This window comes from Amaranthus tricolor, chromosome 7 (genome assembly GCF_026212465.1).
Source record: "Amaranthus tricolor cultivar Red isolate AtriRed21 chromosome 7, ASM2621246v1, whole genome shotgun sequence".
Lineage (NCBI taxonomy): Eukaryota > Viridiplantae > Streptophyta > Magnoliopsida > Caryophyllales > Amaranthaceae > Amaranthus > Amaranthus tricolor.
The window spans coordinates 25,172,185-25,200,004 of record NC_080053.1 but is presented as its reverse complement, the minus strand read 5'-3'; the positions used below and the strand labels follow the sequence as shown (position 1 = coordinate 25,200,004).

At 34.1% G+C, this 27,820-nt stretch overlaps 2 protein-coding genes and 1 long non-coding RNA gene across 4 annotated transcripts; 2 read left to right on the top strand and 1 right to left on the bottom strand.

Moving 5' to 3' along the window:
• Window positions 1–4,847: 4,847 nt before the first annotated feature.
• Window positions 4,848–10,407, top strand: LOC130817399 (zinc finger CCCH domain-containing protein 14-like). The gene is made up of 3 exons (XM_057683076.1): window positions 4,848–5,122; window positions 5,702–5,762; window positions 9,390–10,407. Exons 1-3 carry the CDS (start codon window positions 5,041–5,043, stop codon window positions 10,147–10,149), a joined length of 903 nt encoding a protein of 300 aa, XP_057539059.1. The 5' UTR covers window positions 4,848–5,040; the 3' UTR covers window positions 10,150–10,407.
• A 1,848-nt stretch (window positions 10,408–12,255) lies between these two features.
• On the bottom strand, window positions 12,256–27,057 carry LOC130817398 (uncharacterized). 2 transcript variants are annotated; one of them, XR_009043776.1, is made up of 5 exons: window positions 26,708–27,057; window positions 20,730–20,857; window positions 15,946–16,059; window positions 14,097–14,624; window positions 12,256–13,957 (listed from the first exon to the last, which is right to left on the bottom strand). It is a non-coding gene; the product is annotated as an uncharacterized LOC130817398 (long non-coding RNA). The 2 variants fall into 2 exon arrangements; XR_009043775.1 differs by lacking the exon at window positions 12,256–13,957 and having other exon boundaries at window positions 13,982–14,624.
• Window positions 18,335–19,896, top strand: LOC130817397 (uncharacterized). Its single transcript, XM_057683075.1, has one exon. The coding sequence runs from the start codon at window positions 18,365–18,367 to the stop codon at window positions 19,787–19,789; it is 1,425 nt and encodes a 474-aa protein (XP_057539058.1). The 5' UTR covers window positions 18,335–18,364; the 3' UTR covers window positions 19,790–19,896.
• Window positions 27,058–27,820: the final 763 nt, after the last annotated feature.

Sequence of the window (27,820 nt, the reverse complement as noted above, 5' to 3'; positions counted from 1 at the left end):
ATTTTTAATGTTGTCAATTCCACTTATAATGTCTATTTTCAGCTTTAAAATAATCATTCCAATTTAAAATGACAAATCCAAAAAAAATTATAAAAAATGTTAAAAATATTTCGTAAATAAATTATTTTGTAGCAGGTCGGGCTAGAGGTGGTCGCGTGCATGCGTCCGTTATACAGGAGAATTTCTATTAACAAATTTTCTACTTAGGCCATGTTCTCTTCAACTTATTTTTTGAACTTATTACTTATTCTTACTGGAATCAGATCAGATCGGATAGATCAGACCAGATCAAATCAATTCAGATCAGATCAGAAAGATTCAGATCAGACCAGACCAAATCAGATCAGATGATATCAAAAAATGATTACTTATTGTTATTATTATTATTATTATTATTATTATTATTATTATTATTATTATTATTATTATTATTATTATTATTATTATTTAATTAAGAAATTAATTAATTAATATTGTTATTTATTTTTTGCAAATAAAAACTTTTTTCATTCACCAGAAAAAAAAACCAAATACATCAAGGCGAGAAAAACTCATCCTTCCTTATTTGCATCAGTGTGGAAACGAGGCCCACCTTCTATAAAGGGTTTCCTCGTCCCACTCTTCATGTGCATACGAGAGAAAGAGAGGCCTAACAAAAAAGCCAACAATCAAAGTTAGCTAAAGAGACCAAGCTATACCAAGCAGCTATAAGATTAAACAAACAAAATAAACCACCAAAAAGAGCAGGTAGCCATCAAAAATCGGCTGCACTAGATTACGCAACACAAACTGCAACAGGTACAGCCAAGAGAAGCAGCTACATGGGAAAGACAATAGGCTCCTAGACCAAACACAGCATACAAGCAAGGAAAACAGTCAATAGCAACTGAGTTTGCAAGAGTAGTAGAGAGTCAGCTCATCAGGCTGCACAAAACACCAGAACGTGTAATCATCAAGCACAGTTCAACATAGTAGCATTCCAGCACAAAGCACACCAGAACATCAAAAAACAACCAAAAGAAGTCAACAGAGCAGTTCAACAGAGTAACACTTCAGCTGCATCCATGAAGTTCAATGCGTGGCAAAAGTTGTCGAATGTCATGCTTAATCATGGTAAGAACATGGAACGCACATAAGCATACCAGACCGCTTCATTCCTGCACTTCCAAATATGGTAGAGAATGCAAGCAAAGATGGCATTTAACACATGCTGCTTGATTTTGGAAATACTTTGCTTTCCAAAATCCATACGGGCGATTAGCTTAAGAGTGATGCCAATACATGATTTAACCGTCTTCATACATGAACGGCTGAAAGTGCATTTAAAGAAGAGATGGTTATACGTCTCAGGATATAAACCACATAAAGGACAAACATCACCAACCACCATTCCCAACTGATAAAGTTTCTCCTTGGTTTTTAGCCCATATCTAGCTGCTAACCAACAAAGAAACCTAGTTTTAGGTATCGAGATCCTGTTCCAAACGAGGTTTCTCCAATGAACCTTATGCTGAGTCATCAGGGTATGCTCATAAACCTCCTTAATTGAATAGACGGTATTGCAAATCCATTGCCTAAAGACTGTAGTCACTGCACACAGTTTCTTGATAATCCAACTAGCTGTGGGAGGAGCATTGAAGATTTCCCATCGTCCTCCTTTAGTATATACACCATGGACTCGCTTAACCCATAAGGATTCCTGCAAGATGTGTATATACCAAGCTATTTTACCAACAGTTGTCTGGTTCCAAACCTGGATATTCCTCACAGCAAGGCCACCTACCTTCTTAGGAGTGCATACCTTCTTCCAACTAATATTTCCCGGTTTATGAGAATAAGAGACCCCAAACCAAAGGAATGAACGACAAATGGAATTAACAATATTGATTACCCTCTTAGGAAGAATGAAGATTTAACACCAGTAAGAAGAAATACCCATCAAGACTAAGTTGATTAATTGTAAGCGAGCTGCATACGAGAGGTGTTTAGCTTGCCAAGAACTAATACGCTTGGTCATCATATCTGCCAATTTTTCACAGTCCGCAATACTAAGGCACTTAGAAGATAAAAGGACCCCCAAGTATTTGAATGGAAGAGTCCCCAATGAAAGCCAAAAGTCCCTACAAAACTCTTCAAACTCCTAGACAGATACTCCATCCCTATGACAAAGAGTAAGGGGAAAAAAGGATCTCCTTACCTTAAGCCCTGCTTAGCCGCAAAAGAATTGGTAGTAGAGCCATTGATCATCAAGACATAGCTCGTGGAAGTAATACAAGTCATAATGATTTTGATGAACTCATGAGGAAAGTTAAGAGCCACCATCATCTCCTTAAGAAAGTGCCAGTTCATCGTATCATATGCTTTACATAAATCTATCTTCATCAGACAACTAGGGGCACAATGATATCTAATATAATGCTTAACAAGATCTTGACAAAGCAAGATGTTAGGCATAATGTTTCTACCCGCCACAAAAGCTCCTTGAGCTTGATCAATCAAAAAATCCAACACAAGCTTCAGCTTAGAACAAATGAGTTTAGATATACATTTATAAAGTACGTGGCAACAAGAGATTGGCTGGAAGTCACCAGGATGAACTGGATTAGGCACCTTAGGAATCAAGGTAATAGTTGTGTTATTCCAACTCTTGAGCATTTTGCCATTCTCGAAGAATTGAGTAACCGCCGTAATGATATCATCTCCTAACACCTCCCAAGAAGCCTTATAGAAGCCACTATTATACCCATCTAACCCCGGTGCCTTGTTGTCAAGGATAGTCCATAAAGCATGCTTGATCTCAGCAGGAGTGAACTTGAGATTGAGTAGCGTATGATGATGGGGAGATAAGATAGGGCCTAGATAAACTGTGTCAATATTAAGATAAGATCATAAAACAATTGCTGACGTTCACGCTTGTCATACCATACACCAAAGTACACACAAACGAGGTACCATTAATAGGAGAAAAACCAAGATGAATAAATTGACTCTGATTGCTCAAAATATCCACAGGCACATCCACACTCTTCCAACCTACTAAAATACGACCACCATCATGCCAAGCCAAATTAGTTGTAATACACCAATTAGGAAACATATGAAGATAAAGCACCCCTAATCCTTTACGCTATACCTTACTTTCAAGAAGACCAACAAGACTGAGATTATGATAAGAGATTAATCTAGCAACCTCTAATAGCTTCCTAGTCATATTGACACCCCTTACATTCCACGCACCAAAATTAATCATCACACCCGATGGGATCAGCTCCCAGCGCTATAACAACCGAATGATCACCAATCGCACTATTAGGATGCTCCATAGACAAAACATTAAAACCATTATGAAGAGATAAAGAAGCTTGTCGCACCAAAGAATTAGGGGGAATCCTCGGGGATAAGGAACCAGCATCAGTAGAAGGATCTAAATGTAGAACAGCCTCGGGTTGCATCACAGTAACCTGCTGATTTGAAGAGACAGAAGCTGCCACCTTAGACTGCTGGGCAGAACCAGGTAACTCAGCAAGTTGCACCACTTCAGAAGTTGTCGCATTCTGCTGGGGAGCTGACTCTTGCGTAACAGCAGGTAACTCAGCAGGTTGCACCTCTTCAAAAGTTGTCACAGTCTGCTGGTGAGCTAACTCTTGCATAACAACAACCTTCCCTTTATTACCACCCTGTTTATTGCCCCTAGATTGGAATGCTCTCCTCAATGGTCTAAAAACATTCTCATCCACTTGTAAACGAGAAGCTTTGGATCCCACCCTACAACTGTGCGCACTTGGTACACCACGTAGGAAGCCAATCATACTACACATGTTGAGTAATAAGCTGATCATGTTCATTAGAGAAAAAAAGGATCCTTAGGAAAACCATCGGCCAAGGTCATATCTACTAAGACTCTAGCATACATCATTCGAGACTTCGTCAAAGTAGCATTATCAACCTTTAAAACATTACCCAAATAACCTACAATTTGCTTCAATATATTTTCAGTCCAGTATATAACATCCAAATTAGGTAGCTTAACCCATACCGGAATAGATGCTAAGCTTGATTTCTCATAAGAGATATTCGGGTACCAAGGTTTGACTATGAAGGGCTTTTTATCAAATAGAATTCCATTCATATTACACGCTTGATCTTGGTGCTCCTTCAAAGTAAACCGAACAAGGAAAACACCTCTATTAACCATGCCTAGCTTATCAATGTGAAGGTCCTTCCATATACGATGAACAAACCCATCAACAACTTGAAGAGGAGGGTTGGCACTAGTAACATAACAAACAACAGAAAGCTCCCAATACTTAATCTCAAGCTCAACATCAATCTTAGAAATTTTAGCAATTCTACGAATAGATGGTGAGCATGGGAAAATTGGCAACGAAACAGTATTAAGGTTCACAACAGGGGCCACAAATGGTGAAGTAACAACCTGAGAAAGAGCCTTACCTAACTGCAAGCTGCCCTTCAAGACAGAGACCCAACTGAGTCCAACCGTGCCAGGTATCCTCTTATTATTATTATTATTTATTTCATTAATTATGTTATTAATAAATATTTTTGATTAATTAATTAATATAATAATATTATTACATTATTATATTATTAATAATAATACTAATACTAATAATAATAACTTTATAAAACCAAATCAAATTAGATCAGATCAAATCAGACTAAATTAAATGAGACCAAATCAAATTGAATCAAATCAAACTGAATTAGACCAAATCAGATCAGAGCTCCCTTAGTCTATGTGTATCATCCATTGACAATTGACACGTCAATCCTACCTTTCATGACCTCACCTATTGCACGTGGATTAAACCACAACAAACCTAATTATCACATCCACCCTTCCTCGTCTTCTCTCTCTAAACCTCATTCATCTCTCTCTTACCTTCTTCGCAAATCGCTAGGGTTTTCATTTTGCTCTCTCGTTCGTCTCTATAATTCGCTCAGTTCATTCAATTTTCTTGCCAATTTAGGGCCTTTTCTTAGTTTAACGTAATTAAATTACTTGACGCATCGCCTTCAATGGAGTTTAGAGGTCCTCGCAAGAGAAATAGATCTGAAGTTGCTCTAAATGGAAATGGCGGCCTTAAGAAATCTCGTCCTGGTTCGTTTTTCGTTTTCTAATGTATTTATTTATTTAGCTTATTCTTTTCCTGTTCTAGGTTATTGGAGCTTTTTAGTTTTTTTCGGAGTTCCTTGCAATTTCCTGTCAGATTTACATTTTTTAAGTACTTTATTTTTAGTTTTTTTTTATGCTCTTAGAGTATTTTGAGTCTTATTCTTCGTTGGATTTGAGATTTGTAAGGATTTTAATTGAGTAGATGAATACCGATGATCGAAATCATTTTAACTAGATTTACGATAAGAAGCTTGGAAATTGAAGAATTCGTACTATCAATTATCTGACAGGAAATAACTAATGTTTCCTTTTAACTTGTTTCTTGCAATTTACAGTCAGATTACCTTTATTAGAGGTGCTGTTGTCATTGATCTGTTCAAAGTGTACTCGTATATTTTGGTAGTCCAAAAAATTACTGGCGAATTAAAAGATTTAATTTTAACTGAGAACGAGAAAATATCAAAATTTCAAAAGATTTCATCAAGAATTATGGTATTAAGATTATAAATTGAAGAATTAATATAATAAACTCACTAAGGGAAAACAATTAATGTTCTTTAACAGAATTGGAGTCCTTCACAACTGGTGTAGGAAGCAAATCAAAGCCTTGCACAAAGTTTTTCAGGTTCAAATTTCAAAACCTATCTAAAACAATTGCTACTATTTAGATTAATGCAAATTTACATTGAAGTTATATTATAGATTAATAATACATATATTATAGTACACAAATTTATGTTGATAAAGTGCAATTTATATTTACTAATGAATTCAACATCCAAAGTTGTGATACAGGTCATACTATTTAAGAAAAATGATGATAAGTAATTGTTGATACATTTTGGTTAACTACGAGCAGATACAAGGAATGATGAGTAAATTTATTTTGGTGGGACCACCTTTTTGAGGTTAAACATTCGTGCTTAATTTACTCTCAAAATAAATAAAAAATTAAGGTGTGTTAAACATGAAAGGGAGCAAGAGAATACAACCTTTGAAATTGATGCAACCCCATCTTCAGACTATTGAATTGGCTTTTAAGTTGTTGGGTACAGGTTCATCCTCTACGATGAAATGAGAAATCACAATTAACAGATACTACTCTTGAATTTTGATGAGAATGCTACTAGTTAGATTAATGCAAATTTACATTGAAGGTATATTATAGATTAATAATACATATATTATAGTACACAAATTTATGTTGGTAAAGTGCATTTTATATTTACTAATGAATTCAACATCCAAAGTTGTGATATAAGGCATACTATTTAAGAAAAATGATGATAAGTAATTGTTGATAAATTTTGTTAATTACAAACAGATACAAGGAATGATGAGTAAATTTATTTTGGTGGGACCACCTTTTGAGGTCAAACTTTCGTGCTTAATCTACTCTCAAATTTTAAAAAAATTAAGGTGTGTTAAACATGAAAGGGAGCAAGTGAATACAAGCTTTGAAATTGATGCAACCCCATTTTCAGACTATTGAATTGGCTTTTAAGTTGGGTACAGGTTCATCCTCTACAAAATGAGAAATCACAATTAACAGATACTACTCTTGAATTTTGATGAAAATGCTTAATTCATTAGAGTGTTGTTTCCGATAATCTGAGATGAAATAAGTTATCTACAAGGCTGAATTCACCAAAGAAAATTCATGATGTGTTCAATTGTACAAAATTTTTTGGTAAATAATTTACCGAATTTTTTTCTGAAACAATTTATGGATTATATTATTTCCTAGGGGATTGGTTGAGGCATGATTGGTTACTAATTTTGCTCTTTATAGGATGAGTGAGGTTGTTATTTGATGAATGAGGGTGCTACCATGTCAGGTGTTATATTTTGGTTTAGGATAGTGGTTATTCATGAGCTTGTTATTATTGGTTCTAAGTAATAGGATTGTAGAATTCTAGACTTTTGTGTCCCGATTGTTGTGTAAGCTAGATTCACTTATGTACGTCAATATATGTGGGCATATGGATATTATTGAATTCTACCTTGTCGCATATGAGATGGTCCAAGTAGGTAAGAATTTTTGGAGTTGCTTTAGCAAGCCATTTGTTTGTAATTAAAGCTTTCTATTTCCTAGTTCGTGGACTCTTATTGGTGTTTTGTTAATTGTGGTTTTTGAGGATGAAAGTTCACGTGATGCGGTTTTAGTTTATTGAGTATAATGATCGTAGGGTTACATCTTTAGTACTTGATATTTGGATGTAATAATCCTATTATAGGTGTTATTATAGATCAAACAAGAGGTCATGCCAAAAGACTATTTGATGTATAAATCCCTCATTTGTTACCCATACAACCGATGTGGGACAAGTTCTACACCTTGCAATGGTTTCAAATCCATTATATTCAATCCCATTAAAGTCCTACTAGATTAAATAGATCAAACGGAACAGATCATCCCTAAAATTTAGTTTAGTAGGTCAAAGTGCCCATTTGATCTATAAATTCCTTATTTTATTGCATGTGGGATTAGTCTCTTACCTTGAAATGACCTCAAATACATTAATCTTGTTGCATTACTTGAATATATTGCCCCTTGCCCTCTCTTGCTCCACGCTTAACAAGTAATAGTTCTTAGTATTGTCAATGTGCTAAAGGTCGTAACACTTAAGGATCTAAAGATTTTTCGATGGAAGTGTGGGATGGCTATTTTAACATACAAACTTTACTCTTTGTCTTACTTTATATGTGGATGTAATGATTTCGTACTTCTATTGGGGGCGGTTCATGATTGTTTTGAGGAACCTAGACTAGGACTTGGTGAGGAAAATGGAAGAAGTCTTATGTTTGGGAAAGGAAATAGGAATGAGAATTGAGGTTTCAACATCTTTAAGGTCGCACCATTTCATGTCTTAGGGATGGGAGGACGTTGAGGTGGAACTTCAGAATTATAAAAGCCGATATTGCAATATCATTCATCAGGGTTTACTTCATCTTTTTTAATTCAACCTTTATAAATCCCGAGGCATCTTTGTAATTCCCTTAGTTTTACAAAGCACGAGGCGCATTGAGGCGCTGAAGGCCGTCAGAGCCTAGGAGCAAGGCGAAGGCGCGAGCTTTTTGTATGCGAGGGCTTAAAAATCAATTTTAAAATATTCATATTTTAGTATCAACAAGCTTGAAAACATTTATTTTTCTTGCAATAAACACCACTTTAGCACAAAACTATTATAACAAGAATACGAAGAATTCCAAAAGTTATTTTCTTCTTTGAATGGTTGTTGTTTTTCTTAAAGAAGCAACGGTTTTGAGTTTTACTTCTTTTTCGAACAAACAAGCATAAGTTAATTACCTAACCCAACAAGAAGGCCCACCGGGCGCACAAGACGTGTCGCACAAGGCCTTTTGTAGTGGGCTTTGCCTCACCTTGCCGAGGTGTTTTTAGCCGAGCTTGAGTTCAAGGTGCAGAGCGAGGCACTTTTTAAAACTAAGGTAATTCCCTTAAATAATTATATTCTAACTAGCAGTTGTCATCATTATCCTCGTCAAGGGATTGGGAAATATTTCATCCAATTCGCACCTTATAATTTCAACTTTTAATCTCCCAATTTTCATTCCCAAACAGCCCCTCACCTCTGCAATTGGACCTTGAAACCTCATTTTTGGATATTGCTCTGGTTAAAAGAACTTTAGTATTTAGTGCATATGTGATGGATCAGAATAGCTAGGTTTATACCCAAAGGTTATCAGAGCTCAGAGTCTTGTACTTTTGTAAATAGGTGTAGAACATTGCTAACTTGACCAAGGGTTTGATATGATATTTCTGTCGTGAGGGTCACATTCAATTGTTTTGGAGATTTTGCTATGCTAAATTACATCTTTGCGTGGTTGTTGGACATAGAGAGGGAGAGAAGTGGTGGTTCATATTTTAATGCAAGCAACTTCATCATAGATTTGATCGTTTTGCTTTCACCATCAAAGATGCGGGCTGGTTTTGTTGTGGGTATAATACTTGGCTGTTTGGACCATCCTATTTTGGTGATCATTCTTTTTTGCTCTTAGTTACTCGTGATTCTGCATTTTTTGTTGTGCTGTATTGACATATTATCAATGTTGTTTTTAACTGCAAAAAATTGAATCTTGATTTGGTTCATGTTATTTTCTGGATTTGCACCCTTGTCATTCCCGACTTTGTTAACAATCAGCCTTTAATGTCTTAGATGAAGCTATTGTCTGACTATATTGTGTTTCATACTTCAAGACTGGAAACCTGAATCCAATTTGTCTCTTGCAGCACGACAGGTTGTCAATTTGGTGAGGGGTGTCACTTTCTGCACTACGTCCCAGGTGGATATAAAGCTGTTTCTCAGATGATGAACCTTGGTAGCACTCCAGCTCCTCCACCAGCAAGGAATGTTGCAGCTCCATCATCATTTCCTGATGGCGCAGCTTTGCAAGGAGGCAAGACGAAAATTTGCAACAGATTTAACTCCTCTGAAGGTTGCAAATTTGGAGACAAGTGTCATTTTGCTCACGGAGAATGGGAGCTTGGCAGGCCATCCCTTCCTTTGTATGAAGATCCACATGGCATGGGGCTTATGGGGGACAGAATAGGAGGTAGGATGGAACCTCTACCAACCAGTCATGGTGGTGCCACTAACTTTGGGGTTTCTGCTACTGCTAAAATTAGCATCGATGCTTCCCTTGCTGGTGCGGTCATAGGTAGAAGCGGTAGCAATTCAAAGCAAATAAGCCGTGTTACTGGGGTGAAGCTTGCCATAAGGGACCATGATACAGATTCCACCAAAAAGAACATTGAACTTGAGGGTACCTTTGATCAAATCAAACAAGCCTCTGCCATGGTTGAGGAGCTCATAAGAAATGTCAAGGGAGCTTCTGGACCTCCTGTCAAGCAGTCACACGGACGCGAACCTGGTGGCGGTAGCCACCACAAGACAAAGCTATGTGAAAACTTTACCAAGGGATCATGCACGTTTGGAGATCGGTGTCGCTTTGCTCACGGGGCTGAACAATTGCGAAAATCTGCAATATAAACAGCTCCACCTCCCTTGTGTTCCATTCACCATATTTCTGGTTTTTTGTTGTCATCTTGATATGATCAATCAATGCTTAATTTTGTATGTGGGATGTTTTTTGTTTGTGGTACAAAGTTCATCGGGGTTTTCCTTTCCTAATCTTTTTGTAATATGCGTTGGATTAGCTTCATTTAATCTCTTTCGCTTTCAATCTTTTTGTTTGTGGTTCATATCACTATGTTGCTTTCAATCTGATACTCATAAAACTATTTGGTAGTGGTATAGTTTATACATTTGCTTGAATGTTTCCATTATATACTCACTTTTTACCTCTACAAGACCCCCATCAACGGCAATACTAGCGAGTCTAGCTGGATGCAGACCTGCCAGTGCCCTGTACTCTGCTAGCTGAAGCTAAGCCAACATCTTCAGCATCTCATTCTATCATCATATTCTTATTCAAAAGTTTTCATTCCCATTTTCACCATCACCTTTTTAATTCATCTTCATCGAGAGTTATGAAATTTTTGGCTTCAGTCTTTGGTGGCAGACTCCACAAAGAAAGCCACACACGGCATATGGACTTTGGATGGTGGTAGCTTGCAGAATATTCAGGCAAATTTATTTAAATCATACAATGTAATAAAATAAAATAAATATTTTTAATTTTTTTAATAGTTTTTAATAAAAATATACAAAATTAATATAAAATAGTACATTATAGATATAGAACGGAAAAGTATGAGGTGGGGCGGGTAACCACTATCCGTGATGGGTACATACCATATCCACGCATTACCTACTAAATGCATACTTATACCAACTCCAATTGAGACGGATGTGTTGCAAAACCTATATAATTCTACCTACTTGTCATCCCTATTTGTGAACTCGATATATTAAGATATTTAAGTGCAAAGAAAATAATGAAGTCCTACTTAGGACCCATTTAGAGCTTGCTTTCAAGCCGCTTCATTTATAATAACAAAATACCTATTTAAAGTCCAACCCATTTAAGGCTCACTAATCCTAACATGCTCTCAACCTATTGGTGTCAAAAGGGTCTTTTATCCACCTCTTTGACATTTGCAGTAAGCACACTAGTGACAATTGATAAGATTGATAAGATAGACATAGGTCAAATTTGAATGCAATCTAACTAAATTCAGATTCAGATCATAGTTTATTATATTTTTGTTCTATCTGTATAGTTTTTGTAATTTAATAGTTTACATTGACCTAAATTTTCTTGCGTTCAATCCGCTTCCTACACGCATACCTTAAGAAAGTGAGGAAAAATGTTGCAACATAGAATAGTATCTGAGTTTTGGTGAGTTTTTATGATGTATGTTTTTGAGATTTGAATATTTTAGAGATTACCATTTGAAATAAAGTTGTAGTAACCAGTTTTTTTAGCCTTAAATGAGTTTCCTAATGCCTGTTTAATAATTGATATTAAATGGTGGTAATGGTAATAAAATGTTAGTGTAATTTTAAAAAGAATTTCACTTAACAAATTAAATGATCATACTAATTCTCCTTCAACAATCACATTTTTTTCATAAAATTCATTCCAATGTATTACCACTTGAGCATATGATATTAAGTGGTAAAGGAAAATCGTGAATAAAAGTATGTTTTTATGATTAATCTTTCATTACCATGGTAATGACATGACATGTTATATATCATCAAACTTTACTCTACAAATCAATCTCGTTGCCACCAATTGTTGCCATTAATCAAATGAACCGTTAGTGAACTAGTGTAACCGTAATTCCTTTGAAGATTAAATATATAATTACTGATATAATTTTTAATGGTTTAAATTTAAGAGTATTACACCGAATAAACAAATTCTCATAGCGTTATCGGAAATTCATAATCCATTTTGCAGAGAAGATTTGTGAAGGATCAAAACACTGCTCGAACTCAATTTAGTTTTTGTTGAGTTGTAAGTTGATAATTAGCTGAAATAATGCATGTTATGCCTTTTCTCGGTGGCCGTCATTCTCTAGCAGTTATTTTGAGTTCTGTTTAGGTAATAATAATAATAATAATAATAATAATAATAATAATAATAATAATAATAATAATAAGAAACTATCTAATCTATACCCTTTTTGTTAAAAACTACCTTATGTAAAATTTTTTGCAAAAAACTACCTTATATAATATATTTCTTTGCAAAACATTACCTTATAATGATTTTTACCCTTTGACCGTTTAATTTAACCGTTGACCATCAAATGACAGTCACGTAATTCTATAAACCCAATATTCTTCTTCATTTCAGCGTTTTTCATTCATTTCTTGCTGCTTGTTCATTCGAAAAACTCATTCCTGTAGCATCCTCCATCGAGATTCAAATTCCCCAATTGTCTCACTCGGTCACTCCCATTATACACTTCTTGAATTCCGCCTCAAATGTAGGATGTGATTGATAAACATGACCCAAACGGTTCTGAGTCTCTCTGAACATGCCCCATTTGCAATAACAAAGCCGTGTATTACTATTAGGCAAGACCTCAGATACCGCCTTCTGCACAAATCCATCCGGCTCTGTTGTGATTGAGACTGGGGTTCTCCCCGACATTGCATGAAGCCATGTTTGGAACAGCCAAATGTAGGCAGCCTCTGATTCATTAAGCAGCAAAGAACACCCAAAAAGTACTGGGCTACTGGCGCCCATGATGATTTATTCCGGTAAATGTCGCAAATGGAACTTTATAACCATTACTACGGAATGAGGTATCAAAAACGACAGTATCACCAAAATAGGTATAGTTAATCCGGGAAGCTGCATCAGCCCAGAAAATATTGGCAATGGAAGGATCATGATCACCCTGAATTGCAAAATAAAAGTTAGGATTCTCGGAGTGCATTCGCTTCAAACAATCCAATACATCATGAACCCCTCCACCCATCGACCTTTGACTGCCCGTGTTCATCAACTCCACTGCAAGATTACGTTTTCACAACGGTTAATCTACAACCTCTCCAATTTCTTTTGCCTTTTTTGGGTATATTCAAATAATTCTTCATAACACTAAGCATATTTCATGACACTTTAAATACACATCAGTTTGAATTCTGCAGGTTCTAACACTGAGATATTTCTGAGCCAACAAGCAGTAAAAAATTCATAGTTCATCTTAACAGTTCTAGCTTTCACATTCCTTCATGTTTTCAGAAAAAAAGTAACTTTTCAGAAGGAAATTTGAAATCAGGTGAAAAATAACTTACCCAATTAAAAATTATCATTTTTAAACATACATTGTTCATATTTAAAATTACTCTATAATCTAAAACAAATTCCTCAAAACTTTCACATCAAATTAAGAAAAATTAGATGAGTTAAGTCGGAATTTAATGGAGTTTTTCGAATGAACAAGCAGCAAGAAATGAATGAAAAACGCTAAAATGAAGAAGATTGGGTTTATAGAATCACGTGACTGTCACATGACGGTCAACGGTTAAATTAAACGGTCAAAAGGTAAAAACCGTTATAAGGTAGTGTTTTGCAAAGAAATTTAGTTTTTTGCAAAAAATTTTACATAAAGTAGTTTTTTACAAAAAGAGGTAAAAATTAGGTAGTTTCTTATAATTTTGCCTAATAATAATAATAATATTAATAAAGTATGTTGTAGAGGATATGAAATTATGAATCATTCTCCGCCTATATGTACTATTGCTGCATTATCTGCAATATTTCTCCGATCCTTCCATTAGCGTCGCTGAAATCTTGCAAGGACGATAACTAGATCCAGTTAATTCAGCTGTTATCACTTGATCTTCTTTAGCTTAATCTTTCATTAGGTTGTTGCTGCATTAAAGAAATTCTAGATGATATACACAAAAGGAAACTATATCGGGGGAGCGAAAAATTACAAGTGTCTAATATTTCTACAACCCTATAAATGATTCTGGATACCAGAAAAAATACAGATTGTATAAAGAATTACCATATTGGGAAAAGGGACTGAAAAAGAACCCCACACCCAAAAAATAACTTCCTCTTTCAAAAGGTTGAATCATCGTCATGCTTTACCGTGTTTCAAATCATGAGACAACATCAAAGATTGTTCATCAATAATTTACCATAGCCTTGTATTCCAGAAGTCAGAGTAAACACAAAAATCAGTTTTGCGCCTACGATGTCTTCTTGGCACAGTAATTCAAACACTTAACCGAAGCACTGCCAGAGCTGAATGACATTACAGTCCGCAAGATGCAATCTAGACTGATGAGAATTATGCTTCATAGATTGTTCCTTGCCTTTATCTCCTTCACGAGCTTGGCTGCTTCATTAAAATTCTCTTTTTAGAGAAATGGGCCACCCAAGCATGAAGCTGTGATATGATAGTTTGCAAAAACCAGCTTTTGCTCAATCGGCTTCAATTACCAGGCAAGTATGCTTTCCTGGTTAAATTTGAAATCAGAGTGAAGATCCAAGATTGCACCTCGGTTGTAAAACATTAAATGTTTCACACCTAACATTGGAGGACCAATGATTAGCGTCTGGCCAAAGTTGGCTAATACTTGACTATAAATGGCAGAAACATGTTTTTACTCCAACATCTACATTATTTACATCATTGCAAGCAGCCTGATACGATATGTTTAAGATGGTAATGGATCCAGGGGTGTTCCGTTATGAGGCTAACGAATCTGGAAAGTTATCTACCAACACCTTCTAGAGGTGAGTTTGTTTATTGTAAAAGAAAGGAATCGTGTACCATTAACACAATTAAAAGATGAGCACCTTTAGTTCTTGCAACTAAAACTTGAGTTCTTCAGCAGGGATAGAACTGTTGGGAAAGCATAAATAGAAGAAAAAATTACCGTGAATAATACAACATTTTGTTAATTTCCCTACAATAATACCAACTATTGATTAACCATAAATAAAACAAATTTAGAGGGATTTTTTCCTAGAATAATACAAACTTTAGTATATTAACTTATTTACCAATTTTTTTTGTCTTATAATCACCAATAGTTTGATTTTTAACAGGTTAGGAATTTTCTAGGAAAACACCCTTTTAAGTTGGTATTATTCATGGTTAATCAAAAGTTGGTATTATTGTAAGGAAATAAGCAAAAGATTATATTATTCCTGTTAATTTTTTCTAAATAGAATTACAGTCTAATACTAGTAATTTTTTGACACTATTATACGATACTTAACTTTAGTAGGTAAAGTCTTAAGGAGTGGTACCTTGAATCATATATCGTCTAAATTGCAGTTCGAAAGTAGAAACACCAACAAATGTCGGAAAAAAATGGAAAATGAAATCGTAACACACTTCCCATGAAGGTTACTTCAGGAGAAAATCAAGCAATTTACTAACTTAATGGTCTTCTTAACTTAGAAAATATTAATTACTTTTTAACTATGTTAGATACATCCGAAAGAGTTTCATTTACTTCCATCCTAATATCCGAAACTCTGAATAGGATACCTTATAAAGGGTGCAAGCACTAGGATGTAGGCTAAAATTTACGCTACAATATGCGCTTTAAATAGGTTTAATAAGAGTTGTTAGCCGGATTTATTTAGGGTTAATAAGAATAGTTGGCATCATTTTTCTTAGGCTTTAGATAGGTTTTAGGCTACAATATACGCTGCAATATGCAAGAGAATGAAGCAGAGATTTGAAAGTTAAAATTTGTAGAAACATTTATTCCCTAATTTTTTACAGATGCAAATTTGTGAATAAATTTAAGTATGTAGAAACATTTTTTTGCTAATTTATTTTAAGGTGTAAATAAGCATCTTAGTCGATTGAAAAGTGAAGAAGAGTTACCCACCTAAACAAGCTAAATACGCAAGAAGGTTAATTCACGTTCGGTTTTCGAGCACCGTGGTTGAAGTTGAGTGTTCCTCCAATCATTCCCTTTCAGCCTTAGTCCAGTCGAGTAGTCCTAGAACGATGCAAAATTACATGTTAACTAGGCATAAAATCCCAGCTAAAACCATTTTGAGAAATACATTTCGTGCATTCCAGCCTTATGTATAACAAAACTCATGAAAACAGTATTATGAACTTCTTATAGAAGACAGAATGCTTGAAATGTAGCACCTCAACAAGTAAACACAGAGATTAAACATAAACGAAATACAGTAAACTTTCTGTTTCACAACATAGTGACCTTCACTAAATGTTGATTAAGATAAAGAGTTTGGTAAGAAACTGAACCAAAAGCAAAGTTCTTTTTGAAGACTATGATGACTGTAAAATTACTGATGTTCAAATAAGTTTGTGCTAACAGTATTACGCGCTTAGCTAATATTCATAACAAAAACTACAGTTAACAAAACTACATTCATATCAGAGAGCTCCTTAGAAAGATCCTTCATCATCATCATCATCAACCCAATATCCCGTATGTATGAAAGATCCTTCATATATTCATATTCAATGAGTACTCTGGTGATGAAAATTTAACAGGGTTTTAAGCAGCTGTCTCCTACCCTCATCAGTCATCACCATAATTAATTTCACTAAGCTCCAAACTTATTTTAATTTCAAGCAGTCATTTCTCCAATCAGGTTTCACCAATACATCTTATTGGCATATCGAGTCCACAACAATAACAGTAATCAATTTACTTCCTTTAGTCGAACATGATTCACGAACCTGAGGATAAAGGAAGAAACAAAGATGAAAGAAGAGAAAGGCAAGCAAATGGAACTATCATCACAATCTGATGAAGATCCTATGTGTTTTAATGGAACCAAAAAAGCATGACTTCAGTGCCATAGCACAGGAAAAGGCGAACTAGTTTGTTTAGAAAATGAAAAATCAATTATCAGACTTGTTTTCTGATAAATAGCAAATCAGCTCAGTTTTCTTCTGAACGTATCTTGTCAAAAGTGTATATTGTGGTGTAGTTATCTATCAAGAGGTGAATAGTGACAATAGTCGGGATACGAGTGAAATGTACGGCTAACGATACATGCATGCTTAGCATTCATGGATTCTTCTCTCCTGTACATGTGTCCACTTGAAAGATTTTAAGAAAAAGATTTAATGGATTCAGTTGGCATCATACAGGCGAAATATCATATGCATTGCCGTATTGCTACTCAGTTAGTTAAGTTCAGCAGAAATGAATAAACTCTAGTGAAAATAAGTTGAAGTTAACAGACCATTGCTTTATTTGACTAATCAGTAATCACAGATAATGCTTAATTAGTACTCACTATTCTTTTTTGTTCTTCTCAAATAGAATATTTGAATTTTAGAGCCAAAGTTTAAATCAATCCACATGAAAAAATATATTCATGTGAGATCTTGATAAATTCGTCTTAATATATATTTTTCAAATATCAACTTTTTATAATTTTTGAAAACCCCACAATTGAAATTATTTGACTTTAAAGTTTACATTGGGATCTGCAAAAAAAAAGTGAATGTGAGTAACAAAAGAGCACCGAGTATTATTGGGGGGGGATTAATGACAGGTATCATGGGGTGGAATCAGACATAAAATCATCCGAAAAAGGATGAGATTGGGTGGGATTTATTTCTAGCTTTTGAAATTTGATTCCTTTCCTTATACATCAAATTCAGTCCACAAGTTATTAAAATAATTAATATATTGTAACGTATGAAATAAAACAAACAAAGAAATAAACCTGAATTGATTTAATACTAATATGGTAGAAAATTTTCTGGTACCTAGAGGGCAATGAATCTGGAATATGGAAAGTGGCTTATTATTGTTAGAATTATTGAATTGATTATATAACGATCCTACATGAGGGAGTCCTGAAATTCAAATGTAATTCCAGTAGCCAAGTTTGAAATAATAATGGTGATGGCCATAGTAACAACAATCTTTTAAAAAGGTTTTAAAGCTGAATTTTTCTAAGCAATACTAAACTTCTCAAAAATTAAAAAAAAGGAATTTAACTATATAGTCTAAACTAACTAAAATCACAACGTTTTACATTAAAACCATATCTCCAACGATCTTGAGAATGCGAACGCTCAGATTCACATTAAGTGTCTCCAATGTGAACTGTCCTAGAGTAGACTATCATAAAAAGATAGATAATACCTTTCAAAGGAGGCGTTGAACTTATCCATCAACTTGGGGGCATTAGTGGAATCAAGTAAAAAAATTTGGTTTTCAGTCCTAACGCCTATAAAAAGGGCCTTTATACTTATTACCTCATTCAAACTCCCATCAGCTCTCAGAATACTTCTAGTTTTCATCCCCAATGCCAAATTCGACCAACCACCCTAGCCTAAATGGCCATAGAGTCGATGCCTCAACTCTTGCTCTCACCTCCTCCAGTCTAGATCCTAAAAAGGAGCATCCCAATGATAGTCATGATGCAGTTGATGCTCCCTTTTTACTCAATTCAGCTAGCACCATCCCATCTCAAACCCAGCTCATGCCGGTGTTAGGTCAAGTGGTCTCTCATCATCAAATGGATGAGACCACGACTAGGAGATCAAACCTTACTCTATCTTTTGGTCACCATCCGAATAGCACATCTAATTCCTATCCAGTACAGTTTGTAAACATCAACATCATACAGGGAAGTAATTCTTTTGTTAATGTCAATCTCTTAAACAGCCAGCCCCCTTCTCAATTCACCAGAAATGATCTCTTAGAATCTTCATCAAATCCACTCCCAATCACGAATAATAACTACATTTCTGCTTCTTCCCATTTCCAGCAGCCATTTCAAAATCTAAACTCAAACCAAAGCCCTATACTGGATAGAATTTCAGAAACAAATCAAAGCCTCGAATTCACTGGATATCTTGCACAATATGTTTCTCCTACAGTGCCTACAGTGAGTGGAACAAGACCAAATACTATTGATGTAGAGTATGAGAAAAATATTCCTACTGCTATCCCCATATCAATGACGCACCCGAGACCAGGCCCAGCCAATTTATACCCACATCAATGGCAATCATCCCACCCACACCATAGAGTTCCTAGTCAAAACCACACCTTTTCACAGAGGGCAAGCAGCTTAAACTTCAATCAGCCATCACTGTATTTCCCTGGTGAAAACCACAATCATATTCCTGGTTTTGAAAGTTTGACACTGAACCAATCAAAACACCAAGTTCTGACCCCTGATGGTGGAAATGGCACATTCCCTGAAAATTCTCATTCTCGACCAAATCATTCAACATCTCCAGAAAGTCATCCTGCAACAGAACAGGTAACTGACCAAGTTCTTGAATTAAAATATAATGGAACTCCTCTTCCTCAGACAGAACTAATTCAAGAGCCTCCTCAGATGCATTCACAAAATGGCAACAGAAATGAAACAAGTGAACTTGATCCTCAAGACAGAAGGCATCCTTCCATCATGAGGCATGCCCCATACACTTGCCCCAAGTGTTCGGTTACTTTTACTAGTGGGACTCGCTTGGCAGCACATATGAATCTCCACTACAAAGATGAAACTCCAGCTGAGAGGAAGAAACGGCGTGAACGCAAGTACCTGATGCAAGATCTGTGCATTACACAGTCACATGATGGAATCATCACAGTAATGCCCAGATCTTATCAGCAGCAAGGTGAAACATCGGCTGCAGCAAATATTACTGAGAAAAGGGGCAACGCATCTAATCAGGGGGTAAGAACTGGTCCTAAGATTATCAAGGAAGAGAAATAAAAATTTTAATTTTTGTTGTTATTGTTGTTTGTTTGTTTGTATTTTAAAAATTGTTTGTTTTTTAGTTGATCAAAAATGTAGAACTGAAACTCTACCCAAATTGTGTTTCTATGTCTTAAAAGAATTCAAATACAGAAATTGTTTCGTTATCTATATATATTATCGGACGTATTCACCATATAAAAAATTAAAAAAAAATAAAAAAAATAAAAAAAAACTAGCAATTTGATACTACAATCTGAAACTCCAATTCATGAACCACAAAACTTCTGTTCCAATAAGCCCATATGAAATTAATATCCAATCCATATAATAAGGTGTTAAAAAATACATTAACAAATACTTCCTTGCCTCAGTGTGCCAAATTTAAATTCTCAAAAGAGTTTTGATGTGTTCAATTGGTGGAGAGGATGCATAGTCCAAAAATGTGGTTTCATTGGTATAACAATTGCAAAACGCTTTTGCGGTCAATGTGATTGGTTTCATGGTTGTCTTGACCTATATTTTGATCGTGGGAAGCTCAAAACCTTTACGATCGATAAGTGACCATACTGTGGAAAGATGACACAACAAAGCAAAGCTACTCATATTTTGTACTGCGGAAAGATCTAATAGTTGAAATAAAACTCATACATTTCAAAAACTCTCCACCGTCACCAATGAGCAAAGTGTATCATTTTAAAAATACTTCCTTACTTTCCAATGAATGAGGATTAGAGTCTTATCATTGTCAAATATTTAGACTACAAAAGGACATAGTAATTCCATGATTTACTCCAATTTTTTTACTTTTATCCAATTAAAAGGGTAATATTACGTTATCAGCTATTTAGCAGAAATTATTAACAATAGCGTGTCAAATGCGTAAGTAAATTGATTAAGCAAATAAAATTCACATGAGTCTTAATGTGTAGATAAAGCAGTGCAAAGAAAGACATACCTCGTTTTCTTTTTTTATCAACCTTCAGGAACAAATTTGTCATCTTCTGGCAGCAGTTCTAGCCTGCGAGGACTCTTGTAAATCAGCCAGGCTATATCACTGAGGTTGTATTGGACAAGATTTAATAACTGCAATATCATTACCGTGTTATCAGAATAATCCCTTGCAGAATGGTCATGAAAAATTGCAAAATTATTAGCATCCAAGACGAGAACAAAGTAGCTATATCAACATAAGTAGTTCACTCAGCTGAAATGACCTGGACATTGTGTATTTCATAATTAATATTTTATTTACAAATAAGCCAACACAAGCAGCTTATCTTGTGCTTCCATAAAGGTCCCAACAAGGAAGTAAGATGTCCACAGCTAAACCCTTATCATAATGAAACACATCATTCGAGAGTTCTAATATTAAATTGAACTAACCTTTTAAACACATAGAGTATAGCATCAGATAAGTTAATTGTCTCAATCTAACCAGATTTTCCAAATTTCTACTACAAACCAACTTGCGTAACTAAATTGTTACTGAAGTAAATCCCATAAACACCATTCCTCATCATAAACTTAAAAGAATGACATTACAGGACCAAAGCAAGACAGGCCTGAAGGCAAGTACAACAGCTCTTGACCATGTTTCGGCCAGATATAATGCACATTTAGCATGGAAGCCTCTCAGGAAGTTAGTCCCACTGAAGATACAAATAAAATAGGTAACTCCCCTAAAAAAGCCTCGTTCATCAAAATCTCAAATTTTCAAACTTTTTACTTCATGTAAAATTTATTATAGATTGGATATCCTGAACATAGGTATGTGCAAACTTCAGCAAGCTTGAGAAATTAAATCTAGATTTTTATGGCCTGTACATTAAAGAAACAACACATGAAAACTTATTGAAATCACGTGAATACTTGGTCTTGGGGCCAGTGAATGTAGGATAACTTATATAATCATTGAGAAAGATAAAAAAAAAAACCCAGACATCTTGATGTGGTCTCAAGCTTCCATCAACTTTCTCATGGTCTTTGTTCATAAAAGTTCAAACATGTTAGCTTCACGAATAGCCAGACCAAGTCACTTGTTTTCTTTGTCAAGAAATGAGGTAGCACAAGAAAAGTCGGCATGCTATTTGATTTATTTTATGTCAAGCATCTCTTCTAGGTTCATATTTCAGTTTCCTTATTTGTAAGCAGATTTTACAAGTTCGATTAGGGTTACTTTTCAGGTGATCAGGTCTACTCAAAAGTTTATTTGCCTGTATAAACTATAAAGGCCTTAGATTTTACTCTTTATTTCTCACAATTCAGTTTTTAATATTGTGTTGTGAATTTTCATTAGACCCATAAGAGCCTCGGTCTATATTTCGATCACAAATTGCTAAATAACATTTAGGATGTGATCACAATACGATGATCAAGGCAATATTTTGCGCAATAATGAAAAGGGGAATCTATCAAGATGATTAGGACGAGGCAGCATAGGGAATGTCACCACGCTATTTGATATGTTTGTCAAACATCTCTTCGAGGTTTATTTCTAATAAAAGTGACATGTGTCAGCAACTCAGCATAGTATAAGAGTTAAGGCTACGTCAATTTCAGTTTCCTTATTGGTATATTCAAAAATTTATTTACCTATATAAAGACCTTAGATTGCATTTATTTCCCATAATTCGATTTATAATATTGTGTTTTAAGTTTATATAAGACCTATAAGAGCATTGGTCTACATTTAGACTACGGTTTGCTCAAAAACCTTTATGGTATGATCGCAATACGATAATGATGAAGGTGGTGAAACTATCAAGATGATCGGGATGAGGCAACAAAAGGAAATTAGCATGTTGTTTGACATGTTTAAGTCAAGCATCTCTTCTAGTGACATGTGTCAGAAATGCAACATAGTATAAGAGTTTAGCCTAGGTCAATTTCAGTTTCCTCATTGGTCGGAAAAAATTACAAGTTTGACTACGGTTACATCAGAGATATGCAAAAGTCTATTTACCTATATAAAGGACTTAGATTGTAATTGTAATTTCTCATAATTCAATTAATAATATTGTGTTTTGAATTTTCATAAGACCAATAAGGACAGAGTGTTCAAAAGCCTTCACAATACGATAATCCAGGTGATATTTTACACTATAATGAAAGAGCAGAATCTATTAAGATGATCAAGATGACATAGCATAAGAAAAGTCGACATGCTATTTGCTTTGTTTTATGTCAAGCATCTCTTCTAGATTTATTTATAATAAATGTGACATGTGTCAGCAACTCAACATAGTATAAGAGTTCGGCTAGATCAATTTCAGTTTCCTTATTGGTCAACAGAGACTCAATTAGGGTTACTTCAGGTATATTCAAAATATTTATTCAACTATATAAAGGTCTTAGATTGTATTTTTTATTTCCCATAAATCAATTTATAATATTGTGTTTTAAGTTCTCATAAGACCTATAAGAGAATCGGTCTATATTTCGACCAAAGTTTGCTCAAAAATCTTTACAATATGATTGTAATAAGATGATACATTTTGCACCATAATGAACGAGAAGAATTTATCAACATGATCAGGATAAGGCAACATAAGGGAAGTCGGCATGCAATTTGAATTGTATTACGTCAAGCATCTCGTTTAGGTTCATTTCTAATAATAGCGACATTTGTAAAAGACAGCATAATCTAAGAGTTTAGGCTAGTTCAATTTTTATTTCAGTTTCCTTATTGCTTAGCAGAGTTTACAAGTTTAGTTAAGGTTACTTCAGGTATATTCAAAAGTTTGTTTATCGACATAAAGACCTTAGAATGTAAACTTTATTAACCATGATTCAGTTCATAAAATTGTCTTTTATGTTTTCATAAGACTTATAAGAGCCACGATCTATATTTTGCCACAATATGCTCAACAACCTTAACACTATAATCACAATACGGTGATGCAGACAATATTGTAATGAAGGAGAAGAATATATCAAGATAATCAGGATGAGGCAACATAATGAAGTCGGCATGCTATAATATGTTTTGTGTCAAACATCTCTTCTAGGTTCATTTCTAATTATAGCGACATGTGTTAGAAACTCATTATAGTATGTAGATTAATTTAAATTTCCAGAAAATTTACAAGTTTGATTAGGGTTACTTTAGGTATATTCAAAAGCTTACTTACCTATTTAAAGGCCTTAAATTGTAATCTTTATTATTCATAGTTCAATTTATAGTATTGTGTTTTGAATAGTCATAAGACCAAAAAGAGCCCCGGTCAATATTTCGATCACAAATTGCTCAACAAACCTAATAATATGATTTAGGTAATATTTTGAACTATAATGAAGGAGGAGAATCTATTAAGATGTAAGGATGAGGCAGCATAAGAAAAGTCGGCATACTATTTTATATGTTTTATATCAAGAATCTTTTTCAAGGATGATTTCTGATAACTTGTGACAGCAACTCAACATTAGCATAAGAGTTTAGGCTATGTCATTTTTCGGTTTCCTTATTGGACAACAAATTTTACAAGTACGATTAGGGTTACTTATATTTAAAAGTATATTTGCCTATATAAATGCCATAGATTGTAATATTTGTTTCTCCTTCATATTATAATATTGTGTTTAGAGTTTTCTTAAAGAGCCTCGTTCTATATTACAATCATAGTTTTTTAAAAACCTTTACAATATGATAGCAATATGGTAATGACAGGTGATACATTGCATTATAAAATCTATTATGTTAATAATTGGAATTGATTTTCATGGATGTAGATTAGTATTAAATAGGGTTGAATAAAGTATAATCTTCGTTATCCCTCACGTTATTGTTTTGATGATATAGTGAGGGGACTAAGGATTTGTCATTGATGTTTTAACTCCTCTCCTACGTAAAGAACCAAAAATAAATATATCATCCATAAATGAGGTCCATTTAGTTTGTAACAAGGAGATTTAGGCTTTTTCAGAAGCGATAGAGTAAATGTAAGAAATTAAAATTTTAATTGAGGAACGAAGTTTGTGAAGGGATCAACATTGCATGGATATGAAGGGTCACATCAGATGGGTCAAAATGCATAAGGAATTCCACTATTATAGGTAATAGAAACTTTATTCGTGGACAGACCAAGGCAAAGACGCAAAGTAAAAAAAGTGCAAAAACTTGTATGTGTGACTCAAGTTTTTGAAAACAAGGTATTAATTAAACTCAAAACCTGAGGACGACTTAAAACAGATTCGTAGTTCCAACATTTCTCATTTTAGAAAATGTCACAAAATATTTGCAGGATTTCTAATATAAGTAATCTTACCCTAGCTTTTGCCTAGTTTTTTTTTCTCTCCTCACACTAGATCTCTCACATTTTCTTCTCTACTCCCATTTGCCTTGCTTGATGTCTCTTTCTCCCCATTGTTCTTAATATTTAAGACAATATCTTGTTGGAACTAATATGAAATTGAGGAAATATTACCAATTTAAATCACTTTAGACTATAAGGAACACATCGATAAATCTACACCTTTTTGTTCGTTCAGACTACTCCTCCGAAAAATAACTCTGAGGCAGCACTTCATAAGCTGCAAAGCTAGATAGGCCCGAGATAAAAGCTCTTGACGATAATTAGCCTGGATACAACACTCATTAGGCATGGAAGCCTTGAGCTCTGAAAGCTGGCTCCAAAGAAGTTGAGCCTAAATTAGGTAACAAAGATTTTCATAAAAACTTATGTTAATCCGAATCTCAATCGTTTCAAGTTCACGTCAACATAAAAGTTACGAAGATATAGATGTCATGAGAATCTATCAAGATCAAGCATTAGTTTGTCGTTTGTGCAAAGTTAAGCAAGCGTTATAAAAATTAATCCTAATGGCTTTGTCTCTTCAATATAGTCATCACACATGCACACCGAGATGCGTATGAATAAGCAGGGGCGGATGTAGCCCAGTTCAATGCTGTCAACTTACAGCATTTAACAAGATATATCTCTAAATATGTTAATAAATATATTGTTTTAGTTGGTTAAGATATTGGTGTATGACAGCATTATCTCAGGCTCAAGCCTTACTATTATATTTTTAGAAAACAATACTTAATAAATAATATATTGACAATATTTGATTTTATTTTGGATCCGCCCCTATGAATATGCAACTTTCTTTTGTGTAAAAAGTATTTAGGGTGTGTTTGGCAATATGGAATCGAGGTTGAGGGACTGGCATTTTGGGGTTAGAATTATAGAAAGTTCCTTGTTTGTTTAAGGGGAATGAAAATTGGTAAAGGTTGGGGGTTGAGACTTGGAAATGAGAAAGTCCCACAAAAAAAGTCTTGGAGGAGAGTCGTAATTTGAGTTGAGACTTGGGTAAGTTATAAAAAGACATTTACACTATTAATGAAAGTAAAGAAAAGTACAGAATTATAAGGACAACTTTGTAAATATAATCAATTATTATCTAATTACTGTCTATTTTTATCATTTGCCAAATAAAGACATGAGACATTTATTTTCAACGTCTAACTATAGTCTCTCATGCCAAACACCTTATTGCTACAACTAATTTTTTATAAGGTACTCAAAGAAACAAGCATCTTTGAGACATTGATCATGGCATGATGATCATTTAATCCAAAGATGATCAATCAAGTTAATCATAGAACACAATGGATCCTAAAACTAACACCCCATATTTGAAAATACGATTCTAGAGTGAATGACAATAAAAGTATACTCCGTTGTCATCCCTCTCTAACATTAACAATTATCTTTAGGTCAAACATCCAGCATCCAAGTATCAACCAACATAATTCATCAACATTTTACTCGCAACAATTAAAGCAACCGTCAGATTGAAAACAACTCATTCGAAGAACAATTAAAGCAACGATCCATAACAATCTCGTTTTCACATCAATACTTCAAAGTCAATTCTGGAATGGCAAGCAAAATGAAAGAAATGAGTAAATGAAAGTATAATGTTTCTTACTTCAAATTTGGAATCTGATTTGCAAACGACGATCTTGCAAGCAAGTTAAGCATTGATTCGTGTCGTCTTATGGTAATAGTAAACTTATCAATGACCAATATTACCGCCATTCATTTGAGTTGACTGCATCACCATCAGCATCTCAATAATTTTTCTAAGAGCTTTCGTTTTGTGTTCAACCCATCATCAATTTCAGAATTAGCAATGTTTAGCATACCAGGTAACAGATTTTTTTCGGGCAGATTTAGAAAGGGTTTCACCTTTATTGGTTTTTATTCATGTCATCATTCCTCAACTGGGAAGCAATCTATACCATGTACTAGTGAAAAACAATTGGGACACATTTGACGATAAAAAATTTTCCGGTTCATGTTCGTATTAGGCAATTATATTTTAGCATATTATGTATTATCTTTGATTGTTTAATAGATTAGTTACAAAAAAAATTTTAAATTATATCTTATTTATTAATTTTTATCATATACAATCAATTAAGATATGTAATATTTTTTAATTACAATGGATAATTATCGGATAACATATTAATTAATTATGTAAAAAAAAAATCATTAAAATATTTTGTAATAAATTAAGAAAAGAAAATAATTTTGAAATGGTTTTTTTATAGATAATCATAAACACTACTTACATGGCTATATCAAAAAAAACTACACGATTCAAATAGATTATACATTAATTATTTAAGTAAATAATAAGGAAAAGTTGTTGGTGAAATAAATTTCAAATGATAATTCTATCACATGTTAGACAAAGTTATATCACATAAATAAATTAGGTTATATGTTGATTATTATAGAAAAAAAATACTCTCTTCATTTCTTAATAAAGTTCCCACAAGTAATGTTCACGGGAATTAAAAAAATAAAATCTTTTAAATAATAGACATATTATTTTATTAAATAATAAATTTAATTAAGAAAAGTAGAGACCATAAACATTAAAAAATACTAAATAAAAGTTAGTGGAAAAAAATATAAGGACCACAACTAATAAATATGATTTTTATAAAGTTAGTGGAAAATATATAGGGGCATAAAGAATATTAAAATGTTACAATAAAGTTAGTGAAAGATATGTGGGGACCATAAGTAT